The sequence below is a fragment of the Vicugna pacos genome, chromosome 4 (assembly GCF_048564905.1).
Source record: "Vicugna pacos chromosome 4, VicPac4, whole genome shotgun sequence".
In the NCBI taxonomy this organism is placed as follows: domain Eukaryota; kingdom Metazoa; phylum Chordata; class Mammalia; order Artiodactyla; family Camelidae; genus Vicugna; species Vicugna pacos.
The window spans coordinates 69,960,677-69,987,101 of NC_132990.1; the positions used below are offsets into that span (position 1 = coordinate 69,960,677).

The window sequence follows — 26,425 nt, forward strand, 5'->3', positions numbered from 1 at the left end:
TATAAGAAGAATCGTAAGAATGAAACTCCCACAGAAATTTATAGAACAAGATGTATACTAAATCCTCCAATTAAAGACCCATAAAGTAGTTTCAGTGCTTTCCAACCCACCTTCTCACAGCAGGGAATTAATCCCTCTAGGGGATGCAAACAAACTTCAAAGAGAAGATTATGCCCAGACACTAGTACTGTATAGCATAAGGTTTATACCTAAGTTTGCTCAGATATTTTGGCAGAGATCAGAGTTGCAGATCTAAGACACAAAGACTAATTTTAAGGCAGATTCTTTGCAATCATCTAAATGGCAAAAATAATGCACTAAATAATGTCAGAAAAAGACAAACATAAGTTGTATTAAAAACAAAAAAGAAGGTTGTAGAAGTAGGCAAAAGTTACCTAAAATCAAATATTAAGTGACAGCTCTTTCACTGGTATTAGCAACTAGGAAGTCTTGAATTCCCAAAGAAAGTATGCAGCAGTATTAGTTCAGTTTGTGTACCCAAATTTCATTTGCACAATCTTTGGAAGATGTCCCACTCAGTGTCATATGCCTGGATGCAATGTCTTAAGTAGAACTGACAGATTACATGTCTCTTCCATGGATGTCATGGAATGCTCCTCAGAGCACTGAACATGAGAGTTTATGATACAAGTCTTCAGTAGTACAGACATTAAAAAGCAATTGATTGGAAAAAGAACTGTCTTTAAAGTCTAGTAATATTTCTTACTGGCCTTTCTCACATATGTCATCTTTTTATTGTGGGATAATTGTTTTGGTATTATTTAGAAGTAACTGATCATTTTATAAAAACATGTTTTAGGTAGAGGAATAGCATATCTTAGCAATTTGGTTTTATTTAGTTTCCCAATGTTTAAAAATCATGGATAAAGAATCAAATTTAAGTTTAGCTTTACTGGATATTAATCAACAAAGAGAAAACTAAAATCCTTGATAGATTAAAGACCTAAATGTGAAAGGCAAAACTATAAATTTCTTGGAAGAGAATATAGGATAATAGTTTCATATCAATAGGGTAGGAAAATATTGATAAATTGCAGACAGGAAAATTAAGTTTTGATCGAAGATACCAGAAAGAGAGTGAAAGACAAACCACAGAGTAGGAGAAGGTATCTACAACACACTCAACCAGATAATTAACATACACAGTGTACAAACAGTTTCTTACAAATCTACGAGGAAAAGATAAAAAACTCAGTTTAAAAATAAGCAAGAGACTTGAACAGGCACTTTAAAAAGGAAGATATCAAGAAGCAAATAAGCGTTGGAAAAGCTGCTCAATCTCATTAGCCACTAGGAAAATGCAAATGAAAACAACAAGGAGATACTACTACTACTACAACTACCAGGTTTGCAAAAAACAACAAATCTAACTGTATTAAGGACTGATGAAGATGTTGAGCAATAAAGACTATAAAACACTGCTGGAGGGAGTGTAGACTAGCACAATTAATCTTGAAAAACAGTTTAGCATGATCCAGTAATCAAGTATGTTATATATCCTATGTACATGTGTGTTTACATGTGCCAGATTTATGTGTAATAAAGATTGCAGCAGCATTGCTTGTAATAACAAAAGCTGCAAACAATCTCAAATGTTTTCAACAGTAAAATGAATGAACTGTGATATAATCTATTAGTGTATTACCCTTTGATGAAAATGAGTAAGTACAGATACACACATCAACATGGAAGACTCTTACAGTCTTGGGCAATAAAGCAGCAAAACTACAAACAGAATAATTCTATTCTATAAAATTCAGAAACAGGCATTACTAAATTCAATTTTTCAAGGAGATATACTTATGTGGTAAAACTACAAAGAAAAAACAAAGAAATGAGTATCATAAATGTCAGGATAGTAGTTACTTCTGGAAATGGGAAGGAGAGACTTCTGGGGCACTGGTAACTCCACCTCTAACATTTACAAGGCCTAGGCAAGAGTACAAACAGAGGCCTACAAACCATATGTCTAAGTATTTAAAAAATATGAAACAAGCTAACAAACTATTAAATAAAATATGTTCCATCTTCCTATCATAACTACTTGGAAGGCCAGATTCATACTGAGAATTCTTGGATTCCTTAGAGTTCCATGTAGAAACATGGTTCAGGGAAAACTGGTTACTGGCCCACTGCCCATCTCCGCCTTTTCCTTTCCACACTGCCAGGGACCTCACACACAGGGATGCAGTCACCTCCACCTACAAGTCCAAGTTCTATGACATACTCTACTCCCCACAAACAGATATCCTCAGGCCACCCTTGGAACTAGGGGTGTATATACCAGCAGCCAGTCCACCGTCAGGAGGACAGACCCCAGGGAAGACTCACACAGACTCTGAAAATAAGACTGGGGCCACTGGGGCAAGAAATTCTTAGATCCTAGGTACTCAGTTTGTCTAGGATGAAAGGGTTCAGGCTGTAAGTGGGCATGTCCCATTGGCCCCATAGACTCCTTGCCCCATGGAAACGGGCACTGTCAGAAGAGGATCAAAGCAGGGCTCTCAAGCATAGAACTACAGAAGGGGTCCTCTTGCCAGGACCAGAATTTCCTTAGAACCAGGCAACACTGTATGTCTTAACCTGGATAACAATAACATGGGTACTCACTTTATAATTATTAAACTGTACTTAAGAGTTTTACGTATTTTTCCCCCACACATAATGGAATGGGCATCATGTCCCTGCTGATATGATACACTGAGGACACAATATCATGTTTGAAATACTCCTACTAAAAATCCATTACCTGAATCTAATTATGGGGATATAATCAGATTCAAACTCAGTGACTTTCTACAAGAGACCTAAATTCTTCAAAAACATGTCACAAAAGGTAAAGAAAGATTGCAAAACTATTCCAGACTAAAAGAAACTAAATAGATGTGAAAACTAAATAGGTTACGTGATTCTGAATTAGATTCTGAATCAGAAGGGGAAGTGCTATAAAGGATATTACTGGGACAATTGATTAAATATGGATAATTGACATTATATCAACATTAAATTTTTTTCTTTAGATAATTGTACAAAAGTTATTTAAGAAAATGTCCTCATTGTTAAGGAGATATATCCTGAAGCATTTAAAGGTGAAGAGTCACAATGTCTGCAACTCATTCTCAAAAGGTTTAGCAAAAAATACACGTAGGGTGATAAAGCAACTGTGACAAAATAGCAATAATTGATGAAAATAAGGAAAGGGAGTATGCACTTAAATATTCTTGTAACTTCTATCTTTTAAAATATTTTCAAAATTCAAAGTTTTTGAAAAGTAAACTAAAGGGTTAAACAAGAGAAGAGTTAGGTATTAGATGACTGGGAGAAGAGCATACGGTAAAGACTTCTCATTTTGTTCATTCTTCCATCTTATTTGTACTTGTCAAACCTTAGTTCATATTCCCCACAAAACTTCATTTTAACTTTAGAGAAAAAAAATCCTGTAACATTGAATGGGGAAACATTAGCAACTGTAGAAATAATAAAAATGTTTGTCCTTACATCTGTTAAATCATAGCCATCACCAACTGGTTATGGTGTCAAGTCAGCCCACAGAGGTGCTGCTGCATGAATACACCAGGCGTCAGCTACCTCTCTTTCCAATCCAATGGTTTGCACAATGAGTGGTATAACTTAACACAGATATTAACATTCTACTTCCAGAACAGCCATAAGTTTATAACATGTTTCACAGCCTTCATTAGATAATCCAGAAAGTGGAGCTCACACAGTTCTCACCTTTCCTATTAAGAGAAATGCACTCATCTTGACAAATATTGGTGATATTGTGCAAAGCCCTGTAGATAACATGGAGAGATGGGTACAACATGTTCACTGTCCTCAAGAGGGCAACCTAGCAGAGTGAAGAGGACTTGAACCAAAAATCCTGTCTATTCCACACTGTAACTATATGATCTTGGTCAGTCATCTGAACTCTCACATTCTATTTTCTCACAGGTATAATAAGATGCCATCCAACTATCTTTCAGAGTTGTATTGTAAGGACTGACTATATGTCAAGCATGTAGGACAACAGATACTCAATAACAGGTAATTATTTTATGAGTATTATAATCTAATTAATATAATGAAATAGAAAATACACCCACAGTTTTATTGCCAATTATGGGCATAACTACCACTAGAATCCTAATTACTCCAAGTTTCTATTCCAAATAAATTCATTCTCCCTAAACACCAAATAATATATGCAACTGTTGGTGTGTGTGTGGACCAAGAGCTGCTCCCAACATACCTTTGGCAAATTCATCACTCTCTTAGGCACACAGAAAAAAAACACTAGGTCAGAAGGTTATTTTTTCTCATTAACCAAGAAGAATTTTAGGTCAAGAAGTGATTTACTTGGCCTGCATGAGATACTCTGGCCTTATCTAAGACCCTGTTGTCCAGGAATACATGTCCAAATTAGTCCAAAAGGAAAGGCCAGAGAAGGTGCTTCCTTCAACTAATTTCCAAATCTTTTTTACCAGCTGACATAAAATTTACTGAATTAAATCCATTTCAAGTATCTCCTTCCAGTTTAGTGGCAGAGATTTCTCTTTATATTATTTTGAAACATAATTCTAAGCCTTCCTCATTAGTAAGATGACAGTATTTCACACCAAATAGTTGATTTCTGGGTATCTCTGAAAGATACAAACCAAAACCCCATGATTACAATGAATAAAGCCATACTTCAGGGCTGTGATAGCAATGACTCTTAACTTTAATTATTCCCTGAGCTTATCCTCCATTCTCTAGGATGATGTGGGCACAAATAAATGGGAAAGACACTTAAACAGACTTAAAGATAAAAAACAGTTTAGAATATTCACATGTTATCATTTGTAAGTGGTTATCTCATACAATAAACACACCATACCATAATAGAACATGCAAATACCTGAAAGAGTGCCAGCTGTCCTAGGATAGGCCACTTCAACATACACTTCAAACGTGGTCTCTGGATTTTGCCTACAAAAGAAACAGAACGTGATTACTGACAAGGATTGACGCAGCATGGTATAGAATATGCAGGCTGTGGTACAAGCAAGCCTTGATTAAAATCTTTAGCTCCACAACTTAATGGCTGTGGTACTTTGGACAAGTCACTCAACTTCTCTGAGCCACTCCTTCCTAGTCTATAAAATGAAAATACCTAATCAGAAGAATTATTATGAAATGGAAAAAAAAAAGTACAAAAATTATCCAGAAACAATGTCTGGCACATAATAGGCTAGCCATTACTATGATTTCAGAGATGTCATATTTCTAATTTATACAGCCGTATCTCTAAAGCCATTAGCAGAATTTTGAAGAAATACAAACGAAGGCAACACTAACACAAAGTAGCCTTCTCCCTCATATTCTAGGATAAAATATTCATATAATGAGGTTAACTTGCTTATTTACAGGTTTTTAAAGACTCAAACAAGAGAAACATTATCCTATTTCATTAGGCTATTATGAAGACAGGATGCTAATCTAAATGTAAGATATTGTTCCCACATAGAGGGCTTCACCTGCACTGGCAATGCCAAGTATAAGAATGTTCATAATTATATCCTTTTACCTTTTTGTGTCATAAATATTTCATAGCAAGTTTTAAAAAGATCATAGCACTAACAGAATGTTAACAGTTGTTCATTCTGAGTGATGAGCATATCGGGGTTATATTATCTTTGTATTTCCTCTTTGATTCCAAAACTACAATAAAAAGATATTTCCAGATTGAGTAAAAATCATTTAGCAGAAGAAAATGTTACATATTCAAATGTCTATGACTGAATTCTATCTTAAACCTGACAACAAAGCTCAGAGAAAAAAATTTCCGAGTTATCTGATCAGATCTAAAGGTTAATTTCAAACAACTAAATACCTTGAATTTGCCCAATAGAGTCCACTTTTCAAAATAACTATCTCATTTATCTCATTTCACCCTCATTATAATCTATGAGGTATGTGGATCAGTCATTACCCTCACCATTCAGGGAAGGAACCTGAAGCAAAGAGATTAAGTCTCTTGTCGGTGGTCTCACAACTAGTTAGAAACACAGCCAGAACTATAACTCAGACCTCCTGGTGCTCAAATTCTGTGTTTCATTGATTCTAAAGATGAAATTTTCCCCCCACTTGCACATCTCTTACAATTCTAAATGGCAGCCTTCTTTTTCTTTCTTAGTAATATATGTAATAACAGTGGATCTTATAAATAATAGCATTGCAGATTTAATAAAATATGGCAATACTCCCTCTACTTCCTTAGGAGTAGAAAGAAAAATGTGTCCTGTCAATCAGGGAGCTACTTATTTCTCTTGTGAAGGATCATCATTTCCTCACTGAAGGGAAACTTGAGCTTTTGCTTTAAATGAGTAAGAGAAGAAAACAGTTGGCTACTCTAAAATTCAAGGTATTTAAATATACCTTTGTCACATATACGTTTTAAATTAGACATTAAGTCAAGAGTATCTTACTTTAAAAACTAAATAAAAGTAAACTGAACTTCTAAGAAAGCCTTTTAAAAATGGTTTTGTGCTGGGGTTTTTTTTTTCCCCTGCAAGAGAGTACAAAAAGACCTACAAGATCAGCAACCTTTGGTCACCAAAACACTGTGGAAAATACCACATGGAACATCCCCTTCATTCAGATAATCTCAAAGTAGAGGGTTTGATGAAAGAAAAGAATGTTCTAAGGTCATCTGAAGAGCATCAGGAAGACTCCTTCTAAAACCTAAAAATATCTTTAAGCCTATTTTGCAACTCGCTGAGTTTCATCTCAGAATTTCATTCCTCTAGGTTAAGATAATGGCTTTCAAAATGTGTTCTAAAGGACCCTAGGACTCCACAGAGATTCCTCAGAGATTGCATGCAGTTTTTACCCAAATTTCCCCTTTAAATTTCTTTTCCCCCATTTAAAAATTGAAAGGAACAAACATGAGCATGCAAAGGTGTTATATACCAAAATTTTAACACTGCAGCTCTGACATGTTATAACCTGTGCCATTCAAGTGTTCTATACAGATCTGCTATCTCTCTAAGGGAAGAATGTCCTAACACTGTCTAAACTCACTGTCTCTGCTTCTCCTCCCTTTCTCTTTAACACACTTCAACCAGGCTACTGAACTCACCACAACCAGGCTTCTGAACTCACCACACCACCGAAACAACTTATCATGATCACCAGCAACCTCCACATTGCTAAAATGTGCCAAAACAGTCAGTTGACTGATTTGCCCTCCTTGAAACACTTTCTTCACTGGCCTGCCAGGGCATCACTCTCAATTGGTACTCTTCTTACCTTACTGGCAGCTCCTTTGCTAATTTCTTCTCACATAAGCTCTCCTACACTTGAACTGAGGGCTGGACCTCTCCCTGTCTACACTCATTACTTAAATGATCTCATTCAGTCTCATGGCTTTAATTACCAAGCAAATGCTGATAAGCCCCAAAGTCCTGTCTCCAACTCGACTTCTTCCCTGACCCCAGATTCCCTTATCCAACTGCCTGCTCAACATCCCCACCTAGATTTCTAAGAAGCATTTCTAATTTAATAAATGGCACTTTTTTCCTTCAAAACTGCTTTTCCTGAAAGCTACTAGTTATTCAAGCAAAAAACAAAACCCCAAAAAACTTGGTATCATCCTTGATTCCTGTCTTTGTTTCATATGCCACAATCAACCAAAGAGCAAATTCTGTTGATTTAATCATCAAAACATATCCAGAATTTCAATGCCTCTCAGCATCCCCAACCCTACCCTCCTTGACAGATCACCAACATCTCACCTTAATCACTGTAAACTGGTCTCACTGCTTCCTCCTGCCCTCCTATAGTCAGTGGATTTCAACTTAGTGGTCAATAACCCTCCTATTTCTAAAGTTCAGATTATGTCAGGCCTCTGCTCAAAACCTCCCAAAGTGTCCCAAATCATTCGAAGTAAAACTCAAAGTCTTAGTCCTAGAGATGGATGGCGGTAATGGTTACACAACAACATGAGTATACTTAATATCACTGAACTGTACACTTAAAATTGCTTAGGCTTTTAAACTTTATGTCCATTTTACTGCAATAAAAAAAAATGAGGAAAAAAAGTCCTTACAGGGTCTACATGATCTGGCCTCTGTCCACCTCTTCCATCTTTCATACCTCTCTCTCCTTGCCCACTGCACTCCAGCCATACTGGCCCTCTTTCTGCTTCTCAAACACACCTAATTCAGTCCTATCTGGAGCCTTTTGTATTGATCTTTACAGAGGTGGCTCCTCCTGTCATTCAAAACACGGCTTATACCTGACCTCCTCAGAAAGCCCTTCCCCAACACACTCTCTACCATCTAATTTCTATCTGCATATCATACGAATCACAGTCGTATTTACTGTCAGTCTCCCTCCTCTAAATGCAAACTGCAGGAGAGCAGGGATTTTGTCTATTATATCCACCAGTGCTGTCCAGGCACCTAAACGGTGCCTGGCACATAGCCGGAATCAAGTAACTGTTGAGTAGAAAGAATAAAGGAAGAACAGCCTAGCCTTCCTGGAGCCTAAAAGATTTCAATAAATGATGGGAGTGATTATACACTTTTGTGGCTCTCAAACTTTAGTGTGTTAAAAGATTTCTAGCCCCACCTCCAGGGTTTCTGGGGTAGGACCCAAGTATTAGCATTTCTAATAAGTAATAGTGGTAATAGTGATGCTGCTGGACTAGTGAGCACCCTTTAAGAACCACTGATTTAGTTAAATGGAATTCTCCTTCCAAATAATTGGCACATATAACATAAAAATAACATAAGGTAGACCTCAATAATCCATCATTTCAATAGAACTTTTGCAATAAAAGATAGATTTCAAAGAAAAATGGCATTTGTAGAAGCAATGGAGCTTGCTACTCTTCTATTGCTATCCAGTTACTGCCTCATTCTAATAAGTAATAATAAAACTACCTAAGTTTCTCACTCAGTTCAAATAGCTGCCAGAGTTCTACTAAACGAAGTCAAAGATTATGATAGTCTCTTAAAAAAGAAAAGCAAAAAGCTAACTAACACACTAAAAACAAATTGGACTACATAAGTCATAGTCATGCTTATCCATGATTATTCACATGTTGCATTACGGAAGTGGTGACTAATGCTGTTGACAAGTTATATAACATATCAACAAATATACAGACGTTATTTTAAGGGCCAGTGAAGCCAATGCAGGTGTAAGTATTTTCTATTTCTCTGGAAATCAAAAAATAAGTTTTAAATGCAAATGGTCAAGCAACTCTTACTTAATATTTTCATTAAGTCTGTAAACCACTAAGATTATAACAATTTCCAGAGAATCTCTGGAACTACCTTGAGACTACTTATTTCCTCCATTACTCTTTAAGATGCTCAATATTTTTAACTACTTGGCTACAGGAAATGAAAATCCTATTTCTATCCTATTAACACTCACCACTAATTCAGTACACATAACGATGCTAAGAATACCATATGACCCAGGAATCCCACTCCTGGACTTGTATCCAGAAGGAACCCTACTTTAGGATGACACCTGCACCCCAATGTTCATAGCAGCACTATTTACAATAGCCAAGACATGGAAACAGCCTAAATGTCCATCAACAGGTGACTGGATAAAGAAGATGTGGTATATTTATACAATGGAATACTACTCAGCCATAAAAACCGACAACATAATGCCATTTGCAGCAACATGGATGCTCCTGGAGAATGTCATTCTAAGTGAAGTAAGCCAGAAAGAGAAAGAAAAATACCATATGAGTTCTGCTCATATGTGGAATCTAAAAAACAAAAACAAACAAACAAAAACAAAGCATAAATACAGGACAGAAATAGACTCACAGACAGAGAATACAGACTTGTGGTTACCAGTAGGGTGGAGGGTGGGAAGGGATAGACTGGGATTTCAAAATTGTAGAACAGATAAACAAGATTACACTGTATAGCACAGGGAAATATACACAAAATGTTATGATAACTCACAGAGAAAAAAATGTGACAATGAGTGTGTATATGTCCATGAATGACTGAAAAATTGTGCTGAACACTGGAATTTGACACATTGTAAAATGATTATAAATCAATAAAAAATGTTAAAAAAAATAATACCATATTCAGAGCCTGTTTTCCAATATGGACCCAAGCTTTCTTTAACACGTATCTTAACATATTACCATGGAAATGTCCCGGTTCTATTATGATATCCCATTATTAACTGCCTTCCACTCCTATACCTCCATGATCTGGAACCCTGCCCATTTGCCAAGCATCATTCTTTGCCACTCGCCCTCACTTTGTACTGTCTTGTACCCTAAGATCCAGCCATACAGAACTATCTGTAGCTCTCTGAACAAACCACGCTCTGATTATTGAATGATAATACCATTACCACACTACTACCCCTAATTACTGTTTCCTATGTGCCAGGCATGATCCTAAGTACTTCACATTATCTTCAATAACTCTATAAGTATTATTACCCTTAGGTTAGTGTTAAGGACGCAATCTCAGGATAAACTGGCCAAAGTCAAAGCAAGGAAGTAGCAGAATCAGCATGGATCATCCAAAGGCCTAACCACTCTACTATTCTACATTATTTAGCTGCTCTTCTGCAAGGAACTACCTTTCCAGTCTTTTTCACTTGACAAATTCATTCATCAAGCCTTTCTGCCTCTCTGGGAAGGCTTCTCAGTCCCCAACTGGGTTAGGTGTCCCTTCTCTGCTCCCAAGGCACCCTGTGCTTCCCCTCTCTTGCAGCCCTTACTACATGCAACCCTGATGCAATTAAACTACCTGAGGAGCTTTTAAAAGTCCTGATGCCCAGGCCACACTCCAGAACAATTAAATCAGAATCTCCAGACATCGGGGGTTTTTTTTCAAACCTCCCCAACTTACTCCAATGTGCAAGGTGGAGAACCACCAGTGTGCCTCTAATTAAATATCTGTCTTCCCCTCTAGACTGGCAGCTCCTTGAGGGCACCAACTGTCTTCTCATATCCCTAGTCTGACACTTGGCACAATAAATGTTTGATGAGTTTTCCTCCAACAACTGACATGTAGTTTCCAGCTTCCAATAACTGCTTCTCTTTCTCTAACAAGAGGTCATCTACTGAACACATGCTGCTTACACCTGACTGTTATTCTTTAAAGATGTTTTCCTTTGGAGTCAAAGATATCAATAAGTCACACCTGCTGACAACAGCCTTGGCTCTTAAATATGAAAAAATGACACACAAGCAGGTAAAATGTGTTTAGAAGAAGGGAGGTCTGCTCAGTTCTTGCCTCTGGGAGAATGGAGCCTGAGAGTAAGCCAAGAGAGCATTTCTATTCAATACTACTCTTCTGAACACAATTCTCAGTGATTCACTGGAAGGGCCACACTCAGGGCTCAGGGCCATGTTCTCAAAATGATTAAGTACACTCAGCTTGAAGTCATGAAACTGACAAAGGCTTTGACAACATTCAGGCAGCAGGAAAGCTAATGGGTTTTTTTTTTTTCTTAGTAGAGCATCATGCTATTGATCACTCTGCAGGATCATCAGCTTTCAATTAGGACCTACTTTTCTTCAATTACAACATATTATGAGATTAAGAGAAAAATGTAACACTGATGCCTCACAAAATGAATCTCTGCTGCATGTGGTAACCACGCCATAATGCGAAGCCCTCAGCCCTTTAAGTGTTATTTAGCAAGTACAAACTGAGACACACACAGTATTAGGCCCTGACTCATGTCACAGCTGTCAAATCTTCACACCAGCTAGTCCTCTAGAGCAAAACAGCAAGCTATTTTCTATAGACTAGGGTAAAACTTCAGCACACTGTCCCCTTAATTACAACCTTATATGCTGAGGGGGCTGACGTATAATATTTCAAAATTCATACCAATTGAACTGTCTTAAAGTTGACAACATAGTCAAAAGAAACTATATACACTTCAGAACATGCTAGCAAGCATCACCTAAAACTGATTCCTTTAAGCTAGATAAACAAGCAAAAAAGGTAGTGTTAATATTTCCAACAAGTCTCTATTTGTTTCAGTAGACTCTGAAATTAAAGCCATTTTTCCAGGCTGAAAATGCTGTATCAAAGGGTGCTTTCTAACCCATAGTTAACACCTCTATAGAAGAACACCATCATTGTTGAGACTTGTTAGAAAATGATTAACTTAGTTGTATAATTACACAAACAAGTCGTTTCAAGATTTTACAGTTAACTTTTCATTTCTAATAATGTTCTCGGGATCAGATTAATAAAGATACACAAGTGCTGCTGTGAGAGGAGCCACAAAGTTTTACCTCTTCATAGATCCCTATGGAAAGATCCTTATGCCACTGGAAGAAGCAGAGCTGCAACCCAAGCAGAAAGAGCCTGCACAACCCTCAGCCATGTGCAGGACTCCAGGCACTTTTAATATATTCTCTCCTGTTTCGAGCAGCAATGTAAAATCTAGACACTTTGATCATAGGGATAGCATTTGCAAAGATGCTAACAATAAACATTTTTGTCCTTAAAAATAATTTAAAAGCCTCCCCTTCCCTAAGTGTTCCTCTGCTCTTTCTGAACAATTAGTCCTAAAGCCATCGTATGGGCGGAGCAAGGCAGATGCCCACGTCAGTGACGGCTCAGCGTTTGAGATGTCAAAGCCTGAGCAAGGTGAGGAAAATGTCCTTATGAAGGGGTGAACTGACAAGAGGTGTCAGATCATGAGAGAGGTAGAAGGACATCAATGCTGAGAGATGGCCTGGCAATACGATGTCAAGTTGGCATGAATGAGGAAGGCACCCACTGAGAGGAAGCAGCCTGGCATGGGAAGCCAGAATCCGAGCAGGGTGAAAAGAGAATTTATGCTCAAGGGCAGCCAGAACTAGAATGCTGAAACACAACTGGGACGTGGAGGTTGCCCCACAGAGGGACAGCCCAACACAGGTGTCAGAGCCCAAGAGGGTGAGGAGCATGTCCAAGCACAAGGGCACTCTAGAGCGGGGTGAGGAGCCAGAGCAGGGGTAAGGAAGCTGACCATGTGGGTGGGAGGATGACGAGCCGAAACAGGGCAAGCAGGTATCCACAGGGCAGGGGGGAAGCAGAGGCATGTCACACAACCAAAGTAGGCACTGTGATCTCAGGAAAGCAAGGTGAATGAGGAGAGCATCCACATGGTGTGGCGGGTGATGGAGGAGCATGCTTAATGCAAGCCCAAGACCAGTAAAGAAGGCCTGCTTTCTCATAGTTGAGGTTAACAGAAAACTAGAATCAATCTATGGAGTTGGAGTTGAATTGGAGCTAGTAGTGTGAACTCAAGGTTTTCACTAAATATATGGAGAACTGTAAATGTAACCTGACTTTCACACACACATACTTCCTGCTTCTGTCTACTGAGAGGGCCTTGGCAGGAGCAACACCCCCAACAGCAATGAGTGTATCTAGTACTCAGACCTTGGCTTCTAAATACCACCCTCCTCTAAAAGGAACCAGGACTCCTTGTAGAAATACCTGATTCCAGGGCTAGGGCAGAGAAAGTACAAGACGAGACTGCAGTATCTCATTGTGCCAGAAAACAAAGAAGTGTTCAAAGAATGATGGGGACATATCAAAAGGACACAGGAGACAGCATGAAAAGGCTCCCACTGCCAAATCTGGGTAATTTGAGCATCAAAATTAATAATGATATTAACAGATCATTAAACATTCAAATAAATAGAAAACCATGAGTCCATATTGATATAAGTGAACAAAAAAATTGACAACTAAATGAGAAATGGAGTATATATGTAATTTTAAAGTACCTTCCCACAAAATACTTACTAATTGCATGGGGAAGAGTAACTTTTCGATGTAGAAGTTTGGCAAAAACTAACTTAATCAGGCCAGTAAAGTGATCACCATCAGGACTGGGACAAACTGCTAGAATGCAATGAGAAGAGCACCTCCAGCATCACTCCCATGATATTCCTGTCAAAGATGCTTAACCTAAAACTAATCTTGAGGAAACATCAAACTCAAATTGAGGGATCCTCTAAAAAACAGCTGGCCTGTAATTTTCAAAAGTATCAAGGTCATGAAAATAAGGAAAGACTGAAGATCTCTTCCAGATTGAAAGAAACTAAAGAGACATAGTAACTATATGCAATGTGTGATTCTGAACTGGATCCTCTTGCTGTAAAGAATGTCATTGAGTGTGGACAGATATAGTAATGAATCAATGTTAATTTCTGATTATGATGATTATATTGTGGTCATGTAGGAGAATGCCCTCGTTTGTAGGAAAAGCACACTGAAGTATTCAGGATGATGGGGGATCAGGTCAGCACCTCACTTTAAACTGGTCTTTAGAAACGTTCTCTATAATACCAACTTCTCTGTAAGATTCTGGTGGTTTAAAACAATTTTGTAATTTAAAAAATTCATTAATAGTAATTTCCCTGACCTGTTTTTTACCAAGACTTTCTCACAAAAATGACATTTGGATCTATGAAAGAGCCCCAGACTAAATATCAGAGGGCCTGTGTTCCAGTCTCTGGTAAACCCCTTACTCACCATGGGATTAGAACAGCCATTTACCGTTTCACACATCAGCTTCCTCCCCTGTCAAGAGATAATATCTGCCCTGCCCATCTCAAAAGTTGTCTCAGGGATTAAATGACAGAAAAATGAGAAAATGCTTTGTGAACTAAAAGATACTAATCCAAGGTAAAGAGCATAATTTATTATTTTTTTAAAAATTGCTTCATCTTACAAATTACAGGCTTTGTAAGTAACCCAGACATTACTGTGTACTTCAAAGACTCAAAACTCTTAAGCTTTCAAATACTGTTACTAAAAGCAATCCAGAAAATAAGAAACTATCCAAATAGCAACATTAGTCTAGGGAATAAAGAGATTTTTAAGGACAAGGGGTAAAAGTTCACACTTAACCAAAAGTGAAGAAACAAATCTCTCTTACAGGAAAAAATACTGAACAAATGCCATGTATGAAAATCAAGGATATACAACTGGATATACAACTTTACCTCTCAGTCAGTAATACTGTGAGTATTTGTATACTTTTACGGTTAATGTGGAACTCTCACATACATTTCCGAACCTGATTGTCAAAATCTTGCCAGGTAGCGGGATGGTGGTGTTTTCTCTGTTTAACAGATAAAAGTAACTGAGGCTAGGAAGTGGTAAGATGCCAGCTGATTCCTGGTTTTCAGATTCCAAAGCCCATGACTTTTCCGCCACACCATGCTGCCTTTCCAAAAACTACACTCAGCTGTTTAAAGTAGCAACTCTTATTACTGGATTGGGGGTTGGGAGGATAGACTGTTCTGAAGAGCGCATGAAAAGCTTCACTACCTTCCCAGAAGAAGGGACTTATATTTAATTTTTTTACATATAATTTTCAGGGAGCTCATGAAGTTACTTATGGAAATAGTCTGTTTCACTGATGACTTGCTTTTATTTCTTTCTCATTTAATGCTCAAGTCAAGCCTATGAGAGGAACGTTACTATCCATTTAATAAGAGCAGATACTCTGCACAAGAGCAAGCAGTTTCTAAACCTTGTTAACACTTACTAAACACTTAACCATGTGTTAGATAATGTTCTAAGCACTTCTTATGTATTATTTCATTTACTCTTCCCAACAACCCTGTGAAAGAGCTACTATATCTTTCCTAATTTACAGATGAGGAAACTGAAATAAAATTAAAATAAAAGCTTAACTTCCCAAGGTCAACAGTCTTTAAAGACAAAACTGGAAGCTGAACTCAATATGGCTCCACAGTCCCTATTCCTTCATTTTTTAAACCAACTCTACATATATAACATACAATTTTATCTATATTAATATACATACTTTAAGCGTATATAGTTCTATGAGTTTTTGCAATTATATATGTCCGTGTAACTTCTACTCCATTGACTTTTTTTAAGACTTTTTTTTAAGAAGGGTTTTAAGTTCACAGCAAGGTTAAAAGATAAAAGATATTTCCTATATACTTATTGCCTTCACACATGCACAGCCTCCTCTATCAGCAATATCTCTCACCAGAGTGGTACATTTGTTACAGTTGATGAACCTACATTGATACATCATTATCACCCAAAGTCCATTGTTTTCACTATACTTGACTCTTGGTGTTGTATTCTATGGGTTTAGACAAATGTACAATGACATATAGCCATCATTATGGTATACAGAGTATTTTCACTACCCTAAAAATCCTCTATGCTCCACCTCCTCATCCCTCCATGGACTCCTCCCACTCACAACCCAGGCAAGCATTGATCTTTTTACCACCTCTGTCTTTTCCAGAATGTCATATAGCTGGAATCATACAGTACGTAACCTTTTCAGATCAGCTTCTTTCACTGAGAAATATACATTTAAGTATCTTCTACATTTTTCATGGCTTGACAGCTCATTTCCTTTCAGAGCTATATAATATTCCATTGCCTGGATGTGCCACAGTCTATTCATCTACTGAAGGACATTTTGATGGCCTTCCAAGTGTTGACAATTATGATTAAAACTGCTGTAAACATCCATGTGCAGATGTTTGTGCAGACATAAGTCTTCAACTCCTTTGGGTAAATGCCAAGGAGCCTGACTGCTGGATCATATGGCAGGAGGAGTACATTTAGTTTTGGTAAGAAACCACCAAACTGTCCTCCAAAGTGGCTGTACCATTCTGCATTCCTACCAGCAATGAAGGAGAGTTCCTACTGCTCCTTATCCTCATCAGAATTTGGTGTTGTCAGCATTCTGGATTTTGGCCATTTCGATAGGTATACAGTGGTATTTCATTGTTTTCATTTGCACCAACCTGATGACATACAGTGTGGAGCATCTTTCCATATGATTATTTGCCATGTGTGTATTTTCTTTGGTGAGGTGTCTGTTAAGGTCATTGGTCCATTTTTCAAACTGAGTTGTTTTCTTACTGTTGAGTTTTAAGAGTTCTTTGTATATTTTGGATAATAGTCCTTTATCAAATGCGTCTTTCGTAAATACTTCTTCCAATCTATAGCTTGTTCTCTCATTCTCTTGACATTGTCATTGGCAGAAGTTTTTAATTTCAATGAAGTCCAGCTTATCAATTATTTCTTTCAGAGTTCATGTTTGTGGTGTTGTAGCTAAAAAGTCATCATACCAAGGTCATCTAGGTTTTTTCCTATGTTGTCTTCTAGGAGTTTTATAGTTTTGTGTTTTACATTTAGGTCATAATCCATTTTGAGTTAATTTTTGTGAGGGATATAAAAATGGTCTGTGTCTAGATTCAGTTGTTTGCATGTGGATTTCCAGTTGTTCCAGCACTGTTTGTTGAAAAGGCCATTTTTGTTCCATTATATTGCCTTTGCTTCTTCAGCAAATATTAGTTGACTATATTTCTGTGGGTCTATTTCTGGGCTCTCTATTGCTCCATTTGTCTGTTCTTTCACCAATACCATCCTGTGTTGGTTACTATAGCTTTATGATAAGTCTTGAAGTCAGTTTACATCAGTTTTGGGATTTTGTTCTTTTCCTTCAATATTGTGTTGGCTATTCTGAATCTTCTGCCTCTCTGTATAAAGTTTAGAATGAGACTGTCAATATTCACATAATAACTTGCTAGTATTTTGACTGCAACTGCATGGAATCCATACGTCAAGTTGGGAAGAACTGACATTTCTGACAACACTGAATCTTCCTATCCATGATCATGAAATGGCTCTCGTTTATTTAGTTGATTTCATTCAGAGGTTCGAAATATTCTTCAGAGAGATCCTTTATATATTTTGTTAGATTAATACCTATTTCACTTTGGGAATTGCTAATGTAAATGGTATTATGTTTTTAATTTCAAATTCCACTTGTTCATTGTTAGTATATAGAAAAGCAATTAACTTTTGTATATTTAACCTTGCATCCTACAGTTTTACTATAGCCATTTACTAATTCCAAGCTTTTTTTTTCTTTTGGTAAATTCTTTCCAGTTTTTTTTACAGAGGTGATTATGTCATCTTCAAACAAAGACAGTCTTATTTCTTGCTTCCCATTCTATATATGCTTCATTTCCTTGTCTTGTCTTATTGCACTAGGTAATACTTCCAGCATGATGTTGAAAAGGAATGATGAGAGGGGAAATCTTTGCCTTGTTCTTGTTCTTAATGAGAAAGCTCTATTTTCTCATCATTAAGAATGATGTTAGCTATAGGTTTTTTGCAGATATTCTTTATCAGGTTGAGGAAGTTCCCCTCTATTCTTCATTTTCCTCAGTTTTTGTCATAAATGGGTGTTGAATTTTGTCAAATGCCTTTTCTGTATCAATATGATCATGTGATTTTTCTTCTATAACCTGTTGATGTTATGGATTACATTAATTGATTTTTCAAATGTCAAACCCCAGCCTTGCACAACCAAGATAAATCCCACTTGATTGTGGTGTATAATCTTTTTTATACACTCCTGAATTTTTGTTTTTAAATAAAACTTACTATAGCCAAATTATTTTCCTCCTCCACCCCCTTCAAAAAACAGTCTAGCTGCCATGATAACACCCAAGGGCAACTGGAAAGCTCTTCAGGACACTGGCTCAAGGTCTTTAGTACTCCATGGGCAGTCCTTTGGGTCCCCCAGAGAGCTAATTACCGAAGTTTCAGGGGATTCAGGAATTACAGAGTGAATTTACCTTTCCTCAGCAGAGAATACTGGAGAAGAGAGAGTTGCATAGAAAGAGAACTCCAGAGATCTGTATAGTGCCCCACCTTGAGTATAGAGCCTTAAGTATTGATTAGTACGTGTATGTGGAACCCCATCTTGAGTATAGAGCCTTAAGTATGGATTAGTACGTGTATGTGGAAATTACTTGTGGCTGGAAAAAAAACACCAAAAAAGATTAGAGATGGCAGTACCTGGTACTCACAATGGGCCAGAAATAATGCCTATTCCTACTAGTCAAGGTTAAAAACAAACAAACAAACCACTCATGATTCACAGTGCATTGGACAGAGTACATGGTAGAGTATTACCCTAATAATGGGGAATAATTATCCTCAGACCACGTACTGTTTCAGTTCCACCTAACAAATCCTAAAAGCAAGACCCAGAAGGACCAAACTCTTTTCAAAGTAACTTAACTGACAAAATATATAAAACAATGGTTTTCACAGCATCAGGCAACATAGCACAGCAATCCTTTGAGATAAGGAAAACAAATGAGGTGAGCCTATGATTGCCTCAGACTACTGCCCTGAGGAAGCCCAAGAATATTTATAAGAGTACAAAAATACCCAGCACCTTACAAGGTACAATACCCAGCATCTGGCAGACATTATGATGTCTACACACCATAATGTGTGAGGTGAAAAAATGAACTAAATGGGATTAACTGCAGAGCAAACACTGCAGAAGATTAGTGAACGTGAAGACATTATTTTAGAAATTATCCAAGATGAAACACAGAGGGGAAAAAAACCTCAAAACCAAAACAAAACAGAGCATCATGACCTGTAGGAAAACTTCAAGAAGCCAAATATATCAGTATTTGGGATCCCCAAAGAGGGGATGGACAGAATATATATTGGAAAAAATGGTCCAAAAACTTTCTAAATGTGATGAATACTATAATTGCACAAACCCAAAAAGCTCAACAAACCCCAAGCATAAGAAATATGAAGAAATCTAAGACACATGATAAGCAAATTGCTCTAAATCAGTAATAAAGAGAAAATCTTAAAAGCAGAACAAAAAATACATGCTACATTCAAAGGAACAAAGAATAGAATGACAGCAGACTTCCTGTCAGAAACAAGGCAAATGAGAAGACAGTACAGCAACATCTTTTAACCACTAAAAGAAAAAACTGACAACCTAGAATTCTATTCCCAGAGAATATTTCAAAAGCAAAAGCAAAATTTTTTTTAGACATTACAAATGTTGAAAGAATTCATCACCAGCAGACCTGCACTACAAGAAATGTTGAAGTCTCTCAAGCAGAAAGAAATGATACCAGATGGAAATATTAATCTACACTAAGGAATAAAGAACATCAGAAATGGTAATACCAAGAACTGAAGTCAAATGACCATTTCAATAGATGTAGATGGTTTCACTGGAGAATTCTACTAAACATTTAAGAAATTAATACCAATTCTATACAGTATCTTCCAGAAAACGAGAGGAAGAAACACTTTTCAACAAATTTCGCATAGCCAGTACTATTCTAATACCAAATCCAGACAAAGACAGTATTTTTTAAAAAATAATAAATTCTACACACACACACACACACACACACTATAGACCAATATACTTCCCAAAGATAGACACACAAGACGTTAACAAAATATTAGCAAATGGAATTAAATAACGTACACCATGACCAACGGAAGTTTATTCCTTTGATGCAAGGCTGGCTCAAGATTGAAAAATCAGTATAATCTATACCACATTAATAGGTGAAAGAAGAAAAATCACAATTATATTAATTGATACAGAAAAAGCATTTGATAAAATTCAACACACATTCATGATTAACAAAAATCAGAAAACTAGCAATGGATATCTTCCTCAAACAATAAAGGACCTCTATGAAAAACCTATAATTAACATTATTCTTAATGGTGAAAGAAGCATGAGTCCTAGAATGGTGAAAACTATCTGCTTGCCCTGTTCTGGTGATGAACTGGCTGTGCCACTTTGAGCAAGAAATGAGAGATAACAGTGAACTAACTAGCAGGTTTAAAACGTGAGCATGTGTCGACTGGCTATAACATGGCTTTAAAGAGTTCTCTCTCTAGGATCCAATTTCCCCAACTATAAACAGATCACTGAGAAAGATCTCTTCCAGTTCTCACATCTTGTAGCTCTATCATTCTAAATCAAAAATATCTGCAAAATCTTTTTTGCAAAATACAAAGGCATATTTTAGTTGTTAATATGAAGGTTTATGATTTCTATATCAAAATACTGATTTAGTTTAATACAAATGATAGTTTCCCAAGTTCCCAACTTATAACAGTTCTTTACTCTGAACAGCAACTCAACAAATACTTAAGGGAAAGACATCTGGTTACTTGTCCTAGGGTAGTGGTTTTCACAGTGCAGGGCAGAAAAGTCTTTCCTGAAAGGGAAGGGAAAAGAGAAAGGAACCCACAACACAGAACTTCTTTTACTGTTTTCAGGTCTAAATTTCAAGATATCCTCAAAGAGTTCCATATCTTTAAAAACAAAAGTTGCTCAAAGAGTATACATGCAAACAAACATACAAGATAGGTATGTTTATTACGCAGTTTATCAGTGAAAACCTAAGGTATATATAGGTTAAAGTACCTGCCTGAGGTCAGGCATGTAGGAAATGAGGAAACTGGAACAAGAAACCAGGCAGTTTCGGTCAAATCCATGCTCCTAACTACTATGCTACGGTTCAGTATGCAATGACACAATTTAAGAAATAAAGACAAAAATATAATACAAGTCCCCAAGGCTCCCAAATGCATTCAGGAATAAAAAGATACTCATTAGCATGACATGCAGGGTTGTCCGCAATTCAGTCTTGGCTAGACCCTTCGGCCTCATCTGCCATCACCCCTTAACCCACACACCTACACACACACAATTACAGTCACATTGGGCTTCTCATCAGGCCTTAATCACTTCCCATGACTTGTATGCACATTTATCATTTATTGAGCTATTCAGAAGGCCTGGGCACTGAGCAAAGCACTTTATACATCACACTTCATTTTATCCACATGACAATACTGTGAGGTAGGGAATATTTGTGAATTTTACAAAATAGTCTTAGAGAAATTAAATAGCTTGCCCAAGGACAAACATTTCGAGAGTATGAACTCAAACCCAGGTCTGTTCTTACATCAAAGGACATGTCCTTGATCCCAATTTCCCTACCTAAATGTGCTCTATCTCCAATGTCCAATTCATTCAAGATGCTTCTAGAATAGTGCTTGGCAAGCAGCTGGCATTTAAGATACCTGCTGAATGAACGAATGAGAATGCCTCCTTCTCACTGGAGACTCCTCTGACTCCCTGACAAAACTCAGCTGCTTTCTCTACATTGTCACAAGACTTGTTTCAAAGCTCTATTATAAGGCTTCCCAGGTGGTAGTCTATACTTTCTACTTACATGTACATATTATCCATTAGACTGGGAACCTTGTTTCACTTCTTCATTCTCAGTGCCCTAACAGAAGGCCTGGCTCTTAACGAGCACTAAGTTTGTTAAACTGAATGAATTTCCCTGAGGAGGGGAAGAGAGATGAGTAAGAGACTCATGATTCATATTAAAATTTCTTTTTTCCCAGGAAATAAACAACATTCAGAGCTGTGATATACTCAAACATGTGCTCTATAAATATTTCTAGGTTTCAACTATCACCTGACGTATCTAAATTTAACTCATTCAACACATATTTAGGAGTAATCTAAATACATACATATAATGGCTCTTAAGGAGCTTACATCTAGTCAAGGAGACAAAACATATTAAAATATCAAAGTAAACAGTCAAACATGGGCTGCCATGAGGAAATACATGACTAGATGCCACATAAATGATAAAACAAAATGCTGTGGGTTTGCAAGTTGAAGACTTCATTCTGGGCTAAGGCTGTGGGATGGATTATCTGTGGACAATCTGCAGTCAGGCTCTTTCCAGTCAGTAGCAAAATGAGAGGGAAAAAGGGACAGTGCAGTGTATTCTCCACAGAAAAGTTATTTAATTCAATTTTTAAAACTGTCCCTAATCTGACATCGTGTTCCTTCTGCTTTCTTGATTACAAATGTAATTTCTTTTTGAAAATAATGGTGAGAGGAGATGATTAGTTTTAGGTACTTCCACAAAACTTGTTTAAAAATTTTTATAGGGACAAATAGCCCAAACATTTGGGAAGTACCGAGCTAGAGCATTCAGGAGAAGTATTATAGACGGGGTAGAACTTTAAGTGAAAATTGCAGGATGAACAGGGTTTAGCTATCTGGGGAGGAGAGAGGGATTTTAAGTAGAGGGAACAGCCTGCACAAAGCACAGAGGTATAAATGTTCATGTAAAGTTTGAAGGATAGCAACTAAATCAACATGATTAAAACTTGTAAAAATTGCAGCTGTAAATTCCATTTCTGGCAATATAACAAGCTAAGTACCTTTCTGATTCTCCATAATAGACAATTAAAAATAATGGATTCTTTTTCATTTTCTCAAACATACTGATGAGCTTCCAACAAAATAGGAAAGATTCAGACAAAGAACTAACTGAAGATTGAAACCCACTAGTCAATCAAAACACAAAAACTAGCTTTCACCTTGAAGGCATTTACATAGCCCAATGCAAGATTTATTCTCCCAATCTAATGGGGCTCAAGGAATGCAAGACAAAACTAAGGTTCAACCTAAAGTGGAAAGTGTGAAAGACACTCCTCCCTCATAATTTAAACTGAGACTACAAAGGTGATCAAGATAGAGACCCATCCAACACATGTTCAGGAACTATAATGAAAACCACTAGTCCCAAAACTTGAGACATTGAGAAAGAAAGGAAAATCTTCCTGCAAGTTCAACCACAAGTTGGCCCTCACAAAGGATTGCTACTGAATGGTCAAAAAAATCTCAACAGAGGAATTTAAGTTGAAATGGTCACAAACTAAAAGTGGCCACAGGACACTAGCAAAAGAATTAAATAATCTTCTCTGGAAAATTTTACTTCAAACTTGGCCTCAAAAAATTTTTCACAAAAAGTTCCAGGAATTATGAGATCATGAGCAAAAATCAGAAAACCTTCAGGGAAACAAAGCCCATAAATAAGAACTTCAGAAATAAAAGATGGCAGAATCAGACTTTCAAAGATGTCAGATATTGAAATCAGAGTATGGATACAGAATTAAGTGTTTAATAAGCTTAAAGAAATAAAAAAAAAAAGATTGAAAATGAATAAAGAGTAAGAAACGATGGCATAGATCAAGCAAAATTTTAAAAGAACAAAATATTTCTCAAAATAATAGAGAATAACACAATGGATTGCTGAGGAGTAGAAGATACAACCAAAGAGAATTAGTGAACTTACAGAAATTATACAGAATAATGTTCAAAAAGAGAGAAAACATTGAGGGAAAAAAAGCAAGACACAGAAGATAGATACAGAAGACATAATATAAAACTAGTCAAAATTCCAGAAGAAGAGAAGAAAATAGCGTACAACCAATAACATGTTTTAGAAAGCTGGTTTTAATACTCTATTTACCTCTCTGGGTTTCCACCTTCACTTAGTTCTGGGTCCAAAAGCAGCTGAAAATTTTCCAGAACTGACAACAGATATACACTCACACATTCAAGAAGTCCAATTAATGCAATTAATCCTCTTAGTCCTCCCCCTACAAGGTCCAGACTATAGATGCAGTCATGGGAAGAGCACAGGGTAAATAAAGCCCCAGCTTTCTGGCAAGTAGAACAAAAAGGGAGCTCTAGGGAATTGGAGAGATAGTAGAAAGAGGGAAGCTCAGAAAAATAACACCATAAAGTTGATTCTAAACTTCAGGCTTGCCTGAGTCCATCATCAGTATATGAGAGTCCCAGATGCTCCACATCTTCATCAACACTAAATAGTGTCAGTCTTTTTAATTTTAGCCATTCTATTGGGTGTGTTGGGGCTTTTTCAATATAGTTTTAATTTACATTTTCCTAATGATTAGTGATGCTAAGCATCTTTTCATATGTTTATTTGCCATCTATATATCTTCCTTGATAAAGTGTTCAAATCTTTTGCTCATTTTTCTCTATTGGATTATCTGTCTTAATGAACTGTAAGAGTTTATATGCTGAGTTTATATATAAATACATTTGTTGGATATGTTTCATATGAAAGCAGCAGTAGAAATAGAAAGAATTGGTCAAATGTGAGTTTTTAAGACGTCTGTGGCGTCTTTTCATTTCCTGAAAGTGTCTTTTGATAAGTAAAATACTTTCAATTTGATAAAGTCCAATTTATCAATTATTCTTGTAGTTTGCTTTTTGTGTCCGACTAAAGAAGGTAAAATTGACAGCACTTTATCAACAGATTTGAAGGACAGGTGATATGGGAGGGGTCAAGATAACGTCTAGATTTCCACCTTGGATGAATGAATAAATGTAACACCAAACTGAGACTACCTTCTCAAAGACATATATAACCTATCATTAAATCAAATCATCTTTGCTGGATTCCCATTTCCACTGACATCCCAACAGCATTCTGTATTGCTTACCTATGTCTCTTCTTTCCCCCTAGGTTCAAACTTTGAAACTTGCTTTGCTATATTCAGTGTGAAAACAACTCTCATAGCTTCAGCTTTCTCATCCATGCCAGTGATTTCCAAATCTCTATCCTCTCTTTCTGGTAACAGTAGCATCCAACATTATTGAGGGCCTTACTCTGTGACAAGCCCTAAGCCTTGCTTCTGACTGCCTACTACATATTTCTCCTCAGCCTGTCATTAGTTTATACTCAAGCAAATTCATCCTTCTTGACCTCAATGCCAGTTCTCCCTTCTGACATACCAGTTTCTGTCAATGGTATGTTGATACTTCCAACTTGGAAACCTTGATATTATCACCTTTCACTTTAGCTTCTCCTCTCTCCCCATATTCAATTAATTTAATAGTTCTCCAACTATGTTACCTGAAACACTGGCGGTTTGAGAAATAGAGACTAAGGTGCCAAAAATGGCCTTTTCCCAACTTGCATGAAAAAATAAGGTAATACAATGTTAAGTTTTCCTACTATAAATTTTTCTTAAACCTCTCTCACCTGCTTTTCCCCATCTATTTTAGACATATAAATATAAAATAGTATCTGATTTGGGGGGGGAGTGTAGTTTGAAATTTAATATATAAATATTTCAGAGTATTCCACAGAATACCATGATTTTTAGGTGCTCCATCACCTGAACATGTTTGAGCATCACTGAACTAATAATGTGCAACTCCTATTCCTGCTAAATTGTTCTTTCCTATGCTGTATGAAACTTTTTCTATGAGGATGTCAGACCAAGATGGGAAAGGTCAGACCAATTTGCTTGAGAAAAGATTAAGAGGTGGGTCCTCAGAACACTCTATAAATTTCTTCCTCCTTAATTCTAGGCTATGACTGCCTATCCTTGGGCACCAAAGAGAATAACCAGTTTATAGACAGAGGAGAAACAACTTTCAATGATCACTGTTAGAATGACTGAGTTTATTTTAGTCACAGCAAGTAAGACACCCCAGGCTGCATCCTCCAGTTAAACCAGCACATTCTGAATTGTCTTTCTCTGCTGATTATCAGTGTTTACTTTGAGGATAAAGCATAACATTAGCCTAAGAAAAACAAACACAAATATAAAAAGTTATAATCCCAAAGGGAATCTGTCAAAGCCATACGATTTGGGGATTTTCGGTTATTTGGAACAATCAC

The 26,425-nt window shown here is 36.9% G+C and overlaps 1 protein-coding gene across 4 annotated transcripts in view; it reads right to left on the bottom strand.

Annotated features, from left to right (window-relative positions):
• The window catches only part of DENND1A (DENN domain containing 1A), a 476,944-nt gene that overhangs the window by 435,383 nt on the left and 15,136 nt on the right, over nucleotides 1–26,425 (bottom strand). For all 4 annotated transcript variants that reach the window (XM_072960109.1, XM_072960107.1, XM_072960108.1 and 1 more), the window contains exon 2: nucleotides 4,922–4,992. In XM_072960109.1, coding sequence (XP_072816210.1) covers nucleotides 4,922–4,992 — 71 coding nt within the window. The remainder of the gene's footprint in view (nucleotides 1–4,921; nucleotides 4,993–26,425) is intronic.